At 43.0% G+C, this 15,958-nt stretch overlaps 1 protein-coding gene across 3 annotated transcripts in view; it reads left to right on the plus strand.

The window, feature by feature from the left end:
- The window catches only part of afap1 (actin filament associated protein 1), a 52,495-nt gene that overhangs the window by 23,436 nt on the left and 13,101 nt on the right, over window positions 1-15,958 (plus strand). For 2 of the 3 annotated variants that reach the window (XM_037757767.1, XM_037757769.1), the window contains exons 4-8: window positions 6,429-6,537; window positions 6,677-6,888; window positions 6,994-7,173; window positions 12,055-12,141; window positions 12,791-12,866. In XM_037757767.1, the coding sequence (XP_037613695.1) occupies window positions 6,429-6,537; window positions 6,677-6,888; window positions 6,994-7,173; window positions 12,055-12,141; window positions 12,791-12,866 (664 nt within the window). The remainder of the gene's footprint in view (window positions 1-6,428; window positions 6,538-6,676; window positions 6,889-6,993; window positions 7,174-12,054; window positions 12,142-12,790; window positions 12,867-15,958) is intronic. The other variant, XM_037757768.1, reaches the window with a different exon arrangement.

The following is a 15,958-nucleotide window of genomic DNA, read 5'->3' on the forward strand; positions in this document are numbered from 1 at the left end:
TAACATGCGTCTTGGGCGATCTGATCCCGAGTGGACAGCTCTGCGGTGTGTTCAAGTGCAACTTGACGGCCCCAGACAAAAGCGACGTGAGGCGACTCAACAGTCGGCCGTCATCGCCGCTGGTTCTTTGATGTCGGGGTTGGTGTGTCTGGATCTTGAGAGCTGTCCAGAACTGGGGCTCAGTTCTAGTACAATGGACTGGTTCCATTCCAGACATTTTTCCAAAGCTGTGGACCACCAGCTCCTATACCGGCTCCCACCAGTTCCTGCTGACCCATATTTACATCTCATTGTGAGGTGAGAGAAATGCAGGAAACACCCAACCCAAATCTCACTCTCCAGTTATTTATTCAGTACAGCCAGCAATCTGGCACATCCGCCAGTAACGGCACTCTGGTGAATGCACCTGTCCCGCAAAACACACACAAAGACACTTAACGTGCCAGCCTGAGGCAGGAAGGAGGGAAAGTGTTGGGGAGGAAGTGAAGAATGGAGTTTAAAATGAGAGTTATGAGAAAGGTTTTGTTTAGTCAGAGGCAACTCTAGCATGGGTGGTTCATGTATAAACAGAGAGGTGGAACACTTAGATGTGTATCACAGAGGAGCTTGGACAAGGCCTTGAGTCCTGCAGAGAGGGAATTTGTATATTTAGTGTGTGTGTGTACAGTATGTACTTTAGTCTTGTTTGTTCCCATTCTAGTGCTATCTATGTTTGAATGTATTTGAATGTATGCTAGTGTGTCAGTTTGTGCGGTCTTATGTAAAGAGTGTGTGTTTGCTAATCAGATGATGTCCGGATTGAGTTCCTCACCCACACAATGAAGCTTTTAGAAGTGCTGCTGGACAGCTGCCACTGTCGCAACCACTGTAATGTATGCTGTGGTTTGCTATCATCACAATATTCCATCTGATAACCCAGATTTATAAACAAGGAGTGTCCTGGCACATGTAAATATCAGTGTACTGTACATGAATAGCCGACATGCAATTGCTTTTTTTACCATTAGATGTCATCAGAGCGATTTTTTTTTACACACAAACAGGATGGAAACTAACTTGGACACACGATATTCATTTAAAGTGAATGAAATAAACCTGAGTGGCCAGAATGTACCATGAAAACGTATGCATATATTGCATGGTATACACACTGTTTGCTCTTTGTGCTTTCATCTTCTCCTGCAGTCTGGCATCAATTTATACCTCGTTGTCTTAGCTTGACCTCATGCTTAAGCTTTGAAGAATGCATGGGGTGGGGGGGTGCACACGGGTATCTGTCCACATTTTGTCCCGTCTGCCCTTTCTATGTCTTTCTGTTTTACTGCAGGTTTCCTAAGGTTTGACAAGGATTACGCTTTGTCCGCACAGGGAACGTCAGCAGCGCGTTGCGGCTGCCTCGCTAAACGGCTGCCTGTTTCACGCGTGTGGTGTCCACACCAGCTGCGTTTGTGCTGCGTTTGTGATGCTGCTGTTGCCGGCTCTTTCTTTCTACATAGAGTTTGCCTTTCATAATGGCCATTTCATTTCATTATAAATGTAATTTAGATTTATTTTAGTTAATTAAAACCCCGTACTGTATTCATTCATGGAGCCGTGCAAGTCACTGCATGTTCTACAACACAGTCCTGCACATATTTCAGAATAAAAGCCTTGTGTTAACAAATGAAAGAATTCCAGTCCCCAGAAAAAAATCATCAGTCCAAAAGTCAAGTCTTAATGAGGTACTCTGTCTTTTGTCCCCTTGGTGACAATGTCATTCACCAATACAATCTTGACCAGTTAGGAGTCAAACTGGTTTTATTCAGCATTGTTCGCCGTCAGATAAAATGTAAAAAATCTGTTAGGATTGGCAGCAGCCGGTAACATGTGCTTCCACATTGGGTAATTTGCCAAGAATCATTGGAAATGCAGTTTTCCCTTTTTACAAAGCTTCTCCTAAGGGAGTGGCTTTCCTGTGTCCACTCAGTTTGTCCATTCCAGCGCCCCATTGGCACCGTGGCAGACACATTTATTCAGGTCCAGTCCTCCTACGCAGGGCAAAAATTGATACTTGGCATAAATGTTTGGATGTGAGTTTCAGGCCAGGGTAAGAGCAGCAGACATACCTCCCACTCAAAGCAGTCCAAACCAAGGTCAGGACTCCTTTACCACTACCTAATTACACATTATGACTGTGGAATTCTGACATTTCTGATACGCATCCATGCACATGACCTGTTCATGCCGCTGTTCTTATGGTTGTAGCAGAGCTTCCTCTAGAAATGTATTCTGGTCAGGGAGGAACAGCATTCAGACCATGACAGCACATTAAAACCTCCTTGAAACTCTTAATGTTAATTGCTTTAAGAGTTCCGTAAAGTAGGAAATAATACGAATGAGTCACAATTCGCAGTGTTCCTTGAATTTTCTACACTTTTTACGTCTCCGCTCTGGCGACAGCCGTGGCCGAAGACATTATGTCTTTGGGGTTGTCTGTATGTACAGACGTCCGTCCCATTCTCGTGAACACAAATGTCTAACAGGATGAAGTGATGACATTTTGGACAGACGGTAAAGTGCATCTTGACTAGTTGGCGGAGGCATAATTATAGTTATTTATGAGTTTGTCTTTAATTTCACATCACAACTTTGACAAGAATGATTACCAAGTCGAGTAGGCCGATACAAGTAGTACATTCGCTGTTCCCCTGTCTGCATGTAATAAAATTAATAGGTACACTTTACCTTCTAATTCATCCAATTATTTGTTGCCAAGAAGATTTATACAGCAGGGCCTGTTGTACTTCACTGACAACTTGAAACTAGAGACTTTCAGATGGACCGTCATTTGAAATTCTCGCTAAATGCACATAATAGCTTCATCGTCTAAGGAGACTTGACGTCTTTTAGAGGCGATTACCTCATTAACGTTATGGTTCCCTGAGATTAAACGGGAAATATTGCCAAATAGGAGTGTTTGCTTTTCGCTTCAAACAATAAATCCTCTGCCTCTTGCTCCTAGTACTCTGAGCTGACGGACCAGATGCATTCACGGTCAGTACGTAGCGTCCGTCGTCTGACTATCGATTGATAACATGCCGCTTTATTACTTAAAGGCTACATGCCTCTGTTTTTTGTAATGTTCGAATGTTTTTAATAAAAGAGTACGTGTTGAATTACATGGGATTTATTGTTGTTGTTTTGTTTTTTTTTTACCGTGGTATCGAATTGGTATCGAGAACGTTGGAAATTCACTAGTATTGGTATCGACTACTAGATTTCTGGTACCGTGACATCCCTAGCCCCTAACCAGATCTGTACTGATAGGATACTGCCATGTGAAGATAGTGAACAGATGTTTTGTGGAGGTAAAAGGTAAATGAACTTGCATTTATATAGCGCTTTTTCTAGTCTTCTGACCACTCAAAGTGCTTCCTGAAGCTGATCAGAACTAGAACTGTAGAGGAATACTGATCTTCGCTTGTTGCCGTTTGTGCGGGTTTGTGTTTATGGTCAGCGGAGGTTGCGGTATGCATTGTGACCGCAGTGACCTCCTCCTCTTCGTATCAGTGTGTTGCAGATCACTTGTGTGATTGGGCCAAGCTGTTGTTTCAGGGAACGAAAGCAAAGGGAGAAGTCAGACTGTGTTTTCTATGCGTGTCTGTGTACAAGTGTGCGTGTATGCAAACACCCTCTCCTCACCCCCGGTGCCTCGAAGCTTTGAGTCATTAAATAGCAGAGCAGTTGGATCACATTCTCTCAAGTGTAATGTATTCTGCTGCAGTGCACGCAGGGGGAAAAAAATGCTTACACAAACAATCGGCCTCTGCATGATTAGTAATGGTATTGTTGCTTCAAAGTTTTTGGAAAGGAAGCCATCGTGATGTGAGATACCTCGTATCAACAATCCTCCACACAAACAGGTCGGCTTTCACATCCACTTCGCAAACCCGATATCGTGTCTTACTGTTTGACAGACCGCTTTCCTTCTTTTCACTTCTCTGCCTTTCTTTCTCCTCTGTCTTCCTCTCCTGGGGATGTGTGCTTTTTTTTCTCTTTTCAGGGCTGGGATAGGGAGGAGAACGCTGGCGGCGCTGCAGTTTAAGCAGGGCAGCATATCGCCTGCCAAGAAATGAGTTCACCGAACCGCTGTTTCCCCCCCCCCCCCCCTCCGTCAGGGAATAAGAGAACAAGGTTATGTTAGTTGTTGTGTTGATTTGATGTTAGTGTACGCGTGTGTGTGTGTCTGTGTGTCTGTGTTCTAAACAGTCAGTCTGGGGTGAAGTCTATAGGGTGGATGGATGGAAAAAAGCTGGGTTGCACCAAGACCCCTTATAGGAGAGACGGAGGGAAAAATGATGAAACAAGACTTGGTCCAAACCGCGTATATGTCTGGACCGTGTACGGTCAGTCTGTGAAGTTGTGGCTAAATTGTTACACTAATAGTCAGCGGTCATGTCTATCATGTTAAATCCAGCGGTACATGTCCACCAGGTCCGGCGAGGACACCAGTCGACGTAGCCGATCGTTGAATGCACCTGATTGGTCCCTGGTTTTCTGCTCGCCGTTTCAAACGGGAAACAACATGACGGCCTGCTCGTAAACTTTCTGTTATTCCGTCTAAACAATCCACCAAAATCTACTACTGAAAACTTTTTAAGAGAAAAAAAGGCTTTGCCACTGCTGAATCTGGTTTCATTTTAGAACTAGGTCGCCTGGTTTCACAGCTTGGTGCAAGTTTCGTGGGCCGTATACGCATCGCGCTGGACCTCCCGCCGAAACTCCGACTGCCGGGAAGCCAGATCTGGGTCTGTCCGTCCGTGGCGGGCTGGTCGCTGCATGATTTCTCTGAAATCCGACCCGATGGAAAGAATAATATAGCCAGTCTTCTCGCTGATGGTCTCGTTTACTTATATAGATCATATAGAGGCGTCAGTATTACATTGAGACTGTTTCAACCAGTTAAAAGTAAATGAGAAATCAACATGCAACATTAATACAACAGTAACCGTCTTAGCAAGTAGTACTCCCGCGAAGGGCATCCCAACCATAGATATAAAAATATATATATATAAAAGATATATAACTGTTTTATATCTATGATCCCACCAACCTCGGAATCCTGATCCCTCGGAGTCGCTCCGATTACACGAGAACGTAACGTCATATTTACACAAGACGGATCCTTTCTAAACATAACCCACTCACGCCCCCTGAAGACGTAAACAGAGGACTTTTTCCCACCTTTTCATTTTGAAAAAGCAACGGCCAATGTGGAAACTCCAACAATCGGCCGACCAATCGTGTAACTTCATCACTCACTCAGTTACTCAGCGACAGACTTTTTGCATTTATTGAAGTGGCCCTCTGCAGTCCAGCCAAAAAGAATGTGTCATCAGTATTTAGACCATAAACATTACAGATTGTTACTGAGCTGTTGTTTATTGATTTGTTTATGATGATAAAACTTCCTTCAGGATCTGCGATGGTGAACAAATGAGACTTTCTTTTCCATCGAGAAAAGCCTTCAGTGCCGTTTTTTGTTCTTCTTTCAAAGAAGAAATACTCTCCAGTTCTGATAGAGCTCATGCTATTGCAGCAACTACGCCTACCTCTTCAGGAGCCGCTATTGTTGTATAGAACCAACAGTCTCCTCTCTGCGTCGTTGAACTTGTTCCTTTTGTTGAACTTTGTGATGATCGGCAGTGGTCGGTTATTGTTGTACGCGGTTGTTGTTGGCGGTTTCTTTCGTGGCTTCGTTGCCGGCGGTAACAGAGGTGAACTGGGTGGTAATAGTGTTGTAGTGACTGGTTTTTCCTTAGTGAGTGTGTCTTCTTGGATCTCGCACCCTCTCGTGAGAGTTGCGTTCACGGTGGCATCAGTCCTCCTCACTCCAATTTTCCCTACATGACACATACTTTCTGCGCTTAGAAAAAGAAGTTAGCCATCGAGGCTGCACGTCAGCCAAAAAAACCTCTTTTATGAATGTTCCATGTTGTTACAGCAATGGATGCTGACATCACTGCAGCGCCGACGCCTGATTGGGTCAGCTGTAACCAATGGCCCGTAGCTCATAGAGTTTCATAACAGTCATGGAGTTTCTCCCCCATTATAACCGGCCCGGCAGCGGAAAGTCAGCGATGCCACCAGTAAATAAAATAGAAAGAGAAATCTTTCTTTTTCCATTAGAGGGAAAAAGTGTGCAGCCATCACAGCTCGGTCACGGTCCTCTCAGAGAGTGTGGCCTTATACTGTAAGATCTTCACAGCTTTACAACATTACATGCACTGTGAGCTTGTCTGGTACTGGTTGCACTTATTAGAATGAGGCTCCAGAAGAAACATTGCTTTTGATGGTCCATGCTACACTGGGTGTCATTTCCATTTGATGTGCTTCGTATTCTAACTTGTCACTAATCGATGGAATCTTCTGTTCTGTTCTGTCTGCAGCCTCCGAACAGCGGCCCTCCTCCTCTGCCCAGCTCCTCTCTACCGGAGGGTTACTACGAGGAAGCAGTTCCTTTAAGTCCTGGAAAGGCTCCTGAATACATCACTGCCAGTGAGTGGCAAACTGATTTACAATTCACACCACTTACTCCTACAGACAGTACTTAATGGACACGCTGCTGATAAGAAACGTATGATGTTTATTTGGAGTTTAATGATAGAAAATAATTCATTCTGCATCTCTCTTCCAGACTATGACTCGGACGCCATGAGCAGCTCCTATGAGTCGTACGACGAGGAAGAGGAGGACGGGAAGGGCCAGAAGATGCGTCACCAGTGGCCGTCTGCAGAGGCCTCCATGGATCTTGTGAAGGATTCTCGAATCTGTGCATTCCTGCTGCGCAAGAAGCGCTTTGGCCAGTGGACCAAACTCCTCTGTGTCATCAAAGATAACAAACTGCTGGTGAGGGACACTAATGTACATGTTAGCACAGCAGGGTACACTGTAAAAAGTTGTTAGCCTAGTGATGTCTGAGAAAACATTACATCCGTTTTTCTCTCCCTCCAGTGTTACAAGTCCTCCAAAGACCACACCCCCCAGATGGAGCTGACCCTGTCGGGCTGCAGCATCACTCACATCCCCAAAGATGGCAAGAAGAAGAAGCACGAACTGAAGATCGTCCACCAGGGGGCCGATGCCCTGGTGCTGGCTGTGCACAGCAAAGAACAGGCCGAGGAGTGGCTCAAGGTAACTCAATGAACCCCCAAAACTACTGCTAGATAGTTTCCACTTTTCCTACCAGACCTCGAACGCAAAGTACTTTCACACCCAACTCTTGCTATTTGTCTTCTCAACGAGTAGAGGCGGAGGTAGCGCTGCAGCTGCACTTGTCGCCATCTTTCACGTGTAGTTGTTTTTTTTCCGTGCTGTTAGGCGCTCTTCTTCTTCCTTACATTTCACGGCAGATGAGAACACTTGTAAGCGTATATGCTGCCTCCATCAGATCCGGAAGGATCACATCTCCAGTACGTCCGGTACCAATGTCCATTACAGGCATCGTACGGTACATTCAGTACTGTAGATAAAGAGTACCGTCACGTTTTTAGAAATTTTGGCATCGACTTGGTACCGAAGTATCGGTTCTCGTGACATCCCTAATCGCATGATTGTTTATGATTAATCGCAAATTATAAATATTTGTATCAGTTTTTACTAAAGCAGCTTTTCTTAAAGCTAAATGTCACCAGAATCTGTCATTGTCGAACTGTGACGAGGCCTAAAACCCTGTTAGCTGTTCTAAAACGACTTAAACCACAGCCTCATCCTCATGTGGCTCATTGAAGTAACCAGTAAAGGCTACTGTGCACCAGTGTCAGCGGTGCTCACCATAGATCATCGTAGCCGAGGGCAGTCTGGGGTGAAGTTCTTGGGATTGGCCTGAAAGTTTCATTCGGGATGTTGTTTGTCAGGGAGGTAAAATTAGACGCACTGTGACTTCCATGCCGCTGCTAGTATTGAAGAGTACAGGGTGTAGCTCTCAGTAGGAGAATAGCCTGGCTTTTGTTCTTCAGGATGAGTCTTTTCCTGATATTGTATGACTGCTGGTTTCTTCTGAACAGGAGGGTCTGCTCTAACTATCTAACTCTCTAACTCTCTCAGCCCCGTCTTCTCTTTCCCCTCTCTGATCTTTCCCCTCTGGCTGCTCAACAAAGTCTGCAAAACAAACCCCTCCCTGCCTCCCGACATCAAATAGGCTCTGGTGGTGCTTTTTTTTGCTTTTCAGCCCCTGCGTCCATTTGTTGTTAGTGCGGGTGCCAGCACCTCTGGGTCTCTCTCAGTTTCAATCACCGGAGGAAAGACGGAGCCTCATCTGGTCGTTGGATTTAAAAGAAACCCTACAGCCCCCCCGCCTCTTCCTCCTCACCTCTGCTCTTCTTCGCTCTCCTGAGAATCTCAATCTCCTGGAATTCACTCATTGTGCTCTATTTTAAGATCCCTCCTCATCCATTTGTGCGATTTGTGCCTGCTAGTCCTCTGCCAACTCTCTTCCCCCTTCGCTACAGTTTCACCAACACACTTTTTTTCATTTCTCACCGAGGGTCTTGTTAAAAAACACAAAACAAGTTTGCCCCTCAGACCATCGATGGAAACACCGGCCTTATTTTTGGCAGTGTTTTACTTTTCTCATTCGAACTATTTCCTGTTTATGGCTGTCAAGAAACAAAGAATAAAACAGTTTGTGTTTTTCCTTCTTGAATCAATTACTTGTTCCGTGTGGTAATTACCGGTTGTTTATTGATTAGCTGAGGCAGGTAACCTGGTCGGAGTTTCGAGGTATCTGCAGGCAGTCGCAAACCAGAGCCGTGAAAATATACAAATGTGTGTAGCAGCCAAACTTTGGTAACGAGTGCACTAAACTGTTTGCATGTTTAGTCAGGTGCTTGGATATTGGAAACATATTGAACTGATAACAGTATGGCAGTCAGCTTTTCAGGGTGTGTAAGAGTGTCTTTGTGTTTGTGTTTGGATATTGTGTTGCTAGGACCACTGGGTATTTATTTATTCATTATTCCCCTCACTTTTTCTTTTTGCCTCTTGAGCGTTTCTTTTTTTTCCACCTTCTCTGGAACTTGTCTTCTACCCAGAGGGCATAAAACTTCAATAATTCTTGCATTTCTTATTACCGACTTGGATAATGGAAATAAAGATTTCTAACAGTGTTGCCCACCCTCGTTGAATCAGCCAGCCAGCCAGCCGGCAGTGTGTCCTCGTGACAAAAGTGAATTTAGCAAATGGAGATGAGGGACGGTAAAAAGGAAGAGCTGGCGAAGAGTGAGGAGAAAAAAGGGGAGGGAAAGGAAGCAAGGTGAGGAAAAAGAAGGAGAAGGACAGTAATGAAAGGAAGAGAAGTGGGAAAAGGAAAGCTAAGAGAGTACCTGAGGGTTTCCGTAGCCGCTCGTTACAGTAATGATTCTCCCAGATGTTGTCTGCTAATGATGTGTTTATGGACTGCCCGTGTCCATATTGTGTCCATTCTCTAAAACTGTATGTCTTCCTCTCCTGTCTTCTGCTTTTCTTTCTTTCTTTGTCTCTGACTGATGTAATATCTTCTCTCTAACTTCTCTTTTCTTGTCCTTTTTCTGCATGAAGTTTGGGGAAAGTAAGTCGTACGTTTCACTGTTTGCGTATTCGCGGCTTATCTGCTCAAATTTGCTTTTCAAACGCCTCCCTGACAAACCCCGAGTGTATCACTGTTGTCCACTGCAAACTGACAAGTGCATGGCCATCATGTGTACAGCATTAACCAATGCCACATACAACAGCATTTCTAGCCTGAGCTCATTTCCCTTGATGGGCCTTTTAAGATACAAAAACTCAACACAAAATAAAATACATAAAGCGCAAAACACAAACAATGAGACATTAGAATTTCCAAAAAAAACTCAATGACAAGCACCAGATCATTCATGACTGCACTGGATGTTGAAAAGTGTCTTTGATTAAGCAGTGGAATTAAATTTAATTAAGTTAATAATTCAAATTCTCTACTGTCGGCTATCTAATGAAGTCATAGAATGCACCAAACCGAATAATAATAATAAGAAGAAGATTAAAGGAAGGAATCCCATTCACCCCAACAGAAAGTCAGACAGTGAATAAAAGCACTGTTCGTGCCACTTTAGTTTATTTCTCCTTTGGATATAATAATAAATAGGCGCAGCTATTCTGCAGCACAAACCACACAAACATCCTCCTAAAATGCATAGCGAAAGGAACAAATAAAGATCGAATTACAATCATTTCAGAAAGACCCTCAGTTTTCATGCATCAGTTGCATGTGGTGAGTGCAGCCAAAGGCGAAATGGTTCAAGCCCACAGAGCATGGAGAATGATTTTTGATCATTTTTAATGGAAATAATAAAAATTATTATTAAAAAAAAGCCCAATTATATGCAGTCAAATGAGTAAAGCTCTGTATTGGTTGATTTTAAAAACACATTAAAAAGCTGCAGTGGGTAAAAATGGAGCAAATATGACTGAAAAAGGTTATTTTATAAAACAAACAAATGTTTTCAGAAACGTCATGTTGAGATCAGTTGAGGAAATACCAAGCACCGCCCACCAGCCGCATTTTTCTGAAAACATTTGAGGAGAGAAATAGGCATTACAGTAACTGAATATTGATTCATATTTGATCAGCGCTGCCTAGTTTGACCATTTGATCAGAGTTGACAGCTGCCTCCATTGAATGAACAGCTAATAGGAACGCTCTCTCTCTGAAATGACCTCTGATTGGTCAAAGTCTCCTTTCACGGGCTTGATTTTTTAAAGACTGAATACAGAGCCATGAGGAGGTGCAGAAGTCTAGTTTTCTCTCAGAACACTTGAATTACAATATGCTGAAAGGTTATTATGGACTTTTTGCCCAATGATGCCAAAAATATTCTGCCTACTGCAGCTTTAAGTTTTCAGATCTTCACTACATCTTCTGTGTATGTAGACTTAAACTAATTTTAAAGCATAAAAATGTGATTATGTGCCGTCCTGGGACGTGAATATGTATAACAAAACACGTCAGTGCCCGCATGCAGCGATAAACTGTCAATCACCAGCATTTTCTTTTATTGAAAGTAGTGTTTCGGCACCTAAAACTACCGCACGCAGTCCCACTACCTCCTCAACTTTGATTTGTAGTACATCATCAGACATACGTAGCACCCCAGTCTGGCAAACGTAGCTCTTCCAGTGGAAGATAGACATGATGTTGCAGTCTGTCCCGCTCTCCGGCCTCTTGAGCTGCTCTCCAAGCCAAACCCATGGAGCCACAGTCTGTCATTTCCCCCGCGAAACCCAATTATGCTCCCTCCAAGCCAAAACCAATGAGCTGAGGAGCTCTGCGCGGCCAGAGACGGTTCAGAATGCTTGCGGAGAAGACGAGAGAGTGCATTAGCCAACTTGCGCACACAGCGGTTCAACTGAAATCTCTTTTCCCGCTGCCCACCGCTCATCCACACACACACACACACACCCCGCCACACACCTAGGATTGGCAGATCTGACGGCGGGTTGCCAGATCTGAAGTCCCAACGAGGTCGCGGTAATGCACGCTGGCGCCCTGTCCAGAGCCCTGCAGATCTCATTCACCCCTACTGGACCTTTTTATTGCATAAGGATTCTATGGACATTGTAAAACTCTGTGGTGTCTAATGTGTGTAGCAGACACCCCGTCCATTGCATGCACGCTCTCTTACCTCCCGTAGCTCCTCCGCTGCATGCTCTGTATTGCCTTATGATCCCTTGGCTGCCATTCAGTAGCATGATGGGATATGAGAGAGGAGGGAGTTCACCGTACATGTGGCCCGCATTACCCCAGGCATGCTTTCCAGGCTGAAGAAATGAGCTGCTTAATTATGTGGCAATGGTGTGAGGAAATATTTTAGGATTTTAAAAAGAAGGGATCCACCCATGTGTGATGTCTGATCAGGGTTAGGACCTAACATTCCACCGGCCCAGTTAGACACGGCAGTGTGTAGATTGAACTCCCTCACTGGTGATCAGGACTTTCCGTCTGTTTTAATGTGAACGGTAGCCTCATTAGTTAATTCTTTATTACCTTATGTCTTCCAGGTGATGAGAGAGGTGTGTGCTAATGGCTGTGTGGACTTGGATAGAGCTGGATCTGGATCACCGGTGCACAAACCCGAGCTGGAAAAGGTAAACACACCCATACACCGATTGGCTGGATCTGCTAAACTCAAATCCTTTTCCCTTTCCCGCTCTTTTTTTTTATTATATATATAGCATAAAGCAATGTACACAAACATTCTGCAACAACCTTTGAAGCTTCTTACTTTTTATTTGGAGCTCAACTGTCTCGTCTTCCTCACATGTCACACGATGCCTTAATTGAATTGTTGTAGTAGACGAGCATTTGCAAATATACCTCCATCCCATAAAGGCCTCTTTTCTTTGGCATAGTTGAACACAATCACACCGGGTAGTAAAAAAAGCTGTTTGCCAAATAAGACTTTATTCTTTTTGGCACAGAATTGTAGGGAGCTGAAGGGGAAAACACTGCGTTATTTGGTTCTCATTGGGAAAAGCAGGTAACATAACCGCTGGAGACATACTGTACCCAGCACATATGTGTGTGCCTGCGTATAAACATGCGTGTTTAGTGATGGAAAAATGAGCTACATCAGAGGCTCTTTAATGTCAAACTGCTCAGCAATGTACAATGTAATTAGACAGCTGTGTGCGTCTTTTTTCGGGGAAAAGTACAGTTTTGTTCACTTTGTACCCGTCTTTTGCCTCCGTTCTTCTTCTTCTTCTTCTTCTTCTGTGTGGCCTCGCTAACTGCCAGAAGTCATCGTGTGACAGGCCGAGCTCCGACGGCGAAGCGCCTCATGAGAACGGACACGGCGACTGCAAGGACCAAGGTGAGAGTCTTAGAAATGAACATCTGTTGCTAACTGAGTCATTTTACATCCAGGTCATGAAAGCATTTTTGTTTTTTTGTGGTAAAAAACACATAATGTCTGGAAGGACTTTTCTTGGGAAAATCCCTCTCTGGTGCATAGGACATGATGATTTCTGGTTAATTGAAATCCAAAGAAGAAGAGCTGGGCAGTTGAAATGAGCAACAATAGCGACCACGGATGAAGGACCACGTAGAGGCAATAGGAAAGACGTCAGTATAGTAACCACACTGTTTTTATTGACACTTCATGACGATTAAGACCGCTTCTACTACCATCAGAAAAATGCCACCTTTATATAATAAAAATGACCTTCTAGTAAAACGAACAAAGACGCTAAATGAGACCGAAATTAAATCATATACATTTAAAATATTACCCTCTAGACTGATAATGTGTTATCTCTGGCTAGCACATATATTGGCGCTGGCATAAATTAACATGCACGACAGACTAAATTATGTTTTATATATTAATTATTTAGATAGTTTGAGATACTGTTTTTCAGAAAAGGCGATTTTTCTCTCCATGAAAAAGCCTCCATCGTATTATTCTGGCGATATAGGGTTAGAAAATGTGGGCTAAACCTCCGCGGTCCCGGCAAACAGCTGGTTTTGCCTTCCCGTTGAGCATCTGATTTTACAGCAAGCAGACAGGTTGGTGTTTATGTCATATCTGACGCAATTTATTCCTCCTGACAAAAGTTCTCTCTCGAATATATAATCGGCTTTATCCTGCTCCAAACTATAGTTATTATATCGGGCTTAAAATCCACTATCGGTCGAACCTCTACTTTCAACTGTATCATACATTCTTCATCAGTGATTTTTAGAGCTTTCAACTGTATCATACGTTCTTCATCAGATCAGTCTTCATGACAAATAACCCAACTATCTGTGGATGAAGATTGTATGATACACTTGAAAGCCGGACAAAGCTAACAATTGGACTTTAAGCTGAGATTGTTTTGTGTGATGTTTCAACATATGCGAATAGTTAGGTGTTTAATTGAGAATAGATTTTTTTTTTAATGGGAAATCCCCATCATAAAACACTGAAATCGCACAGTGCTGGGATTTAAATGCCATTAATTTTAGCCCCAAAGCCTAATAGTTCAGTTAAATGAGGGGTAGGACATCAATATTGCTGTTTCTTGAATTGTTCTCAACTTGGACCCAGTTCTAAATCCTGAGATATTCCAGCTGCTGGATTTATTTAACACGGAGATGGTCTTCCCCTGCTGAACCACATGCCAAAACAAAGAGATACGAGCGAACTGATTATTTACTGTTTGTTTGTTCAGCAGGCAAAATTCCTCCGGGAGAGAATTTTCATTTTACTTGTCAGCTCAGTTATTTGGATTGTCAACTAAAATTTAACACTTTTTTTTTTTTTCTCCTCGTAAAGATTAGTTCATTTTTCCAACATAATGTCTGAAACAGATTTCCCACCAGCAGTTAATTTTCCAATCTGGTTGTGTTTTTATGGAGTCAGCACAGAGCTGTGATTCATGGACTTGGTTACGTCATGTTTATGTGTCATTGCTGTGAAACTATGGAGAATGTAGAAACGGGGATCAGCAACAATCTCCCCCAGATGAGCTTCATCAATCATATCGAGTGGTTGATTACTTCTCCGGGGAGGTTAGGTCTCGACCTTTCTGGCCTGTTACATGTAAAAAAATATATGGAACCATCATTCAGTATGTCACAGCCTTCATTCTCACCCTCCCGGTATACACTTGTGCTCGGAGATGAGGAAAAGAAGTCCGCCCAAAGATAAGGCTTTTTTCACTGAAATGCTGCTGACCGATCGTTGACCTTGTTTCCAGAGTCAGTGTTGTCAATATGAATTTGGTCATTTCAGCAATGCTATATGGGTGCATGTTCTTCTAAATGCAAAAGCTTCTGGGAAAACGTGCGTGATGCAGCGTTCCGAAAGTTGAACTAGTTTTTTTTTGCTGTTCGTCTACGTTGACAACAATGGATTTGAGCGCGCTAAAGACGTTATTACACCTAATACACGTATAGTAACTAAGGGTGTAAGAAAATATTGAGATATTATGTTTTTTGATACAGTATCAATTCTCAAAAACACCGTATCGATTTTTAATTAATGGTTCACATGCAAAGATTAACTCGGTCAATACTTAATTTCATTTGCAAAGAGATGCGCCCTCTCAGTGTATGTGTACTCTCAAAGTAGTACTACGATGTTGGATGTTAACAGGGACTGTGATACATGTAAATGCAGATCCCATTGTTCTGATTGCAATAAAAAGTACACTTTTTTGTACTCAGATTGTATGCATATGATGGTGTGTTCTATATACTATAAGTCTTCCTAAAATTAGATTAAGAAAATTGCGATATATTGCCTTACTTACAGTGTCGTAATATATCGTAATATACTGAATCATAACCCTCGTATCATGATACGTATAGTATCGCCAGATACTTGCCAATACACAGCCCTAGTAGTAACACCGATTGGACTACTTAAGATCTGTCACGTGATGTAAATCTGAATAAGGTCACTTGCAGCCACACATCGGCTCAGTCTGGTGTATAACTTTTGAATCCTTGAAGGTTCTAAGTTAGATATCTCTGCTACCAATCTTTTATTGTCATCCAGTAAACACAACAGTTTTATCTGTGAAATAAACATATTAAACTGACTTCTTGGACTTACCTCTTGGTCTTGCTTCAGTCATTCCCTCATTGAGCCCTGAAACCCTCTTTTCAGCTTAATCAGCCACATTCTTTCCATGACTGGTAACAAAAAGAGCTGATTTACTGGAATCAAATTTACCTGATCAGAGTTTTCCTCCTCCTCGTCTCCTGAAGGGAAAAATAATAATAATTCCTCCCTTTTTAAAAAGGCTTGAATTGCTTTCACATCTGTGTGTCTGCTTTCCACCTCAGGCCTGCATTGTGTGTGACGTGTGTTTGTGTACTTTCAGTATTTCGAGAAAAAAACCCTGCGACTGAAATTGAGTGCAGACAGCTTCCCCATTTAATTAAGGCAGTCGCCATGGTAGTTATCACATCATC

Source organism: Sebastes umbrosus, chromosome 22 (assembly GCF_015220745.1).
Source record: "Sebastes umbrosus isolate fSebUmb1 chromosome 22, fSebUmb1.pri, whole genome shotgun sequence".
In the NCBI taxonomy this organism is placed as follows: domain Eukaryota; kingdom Metazoa; phylum Chordata; class Actinopteri; order Perciformes; family Sebastidae; genus Sebastes; species Sebastes umbrosus.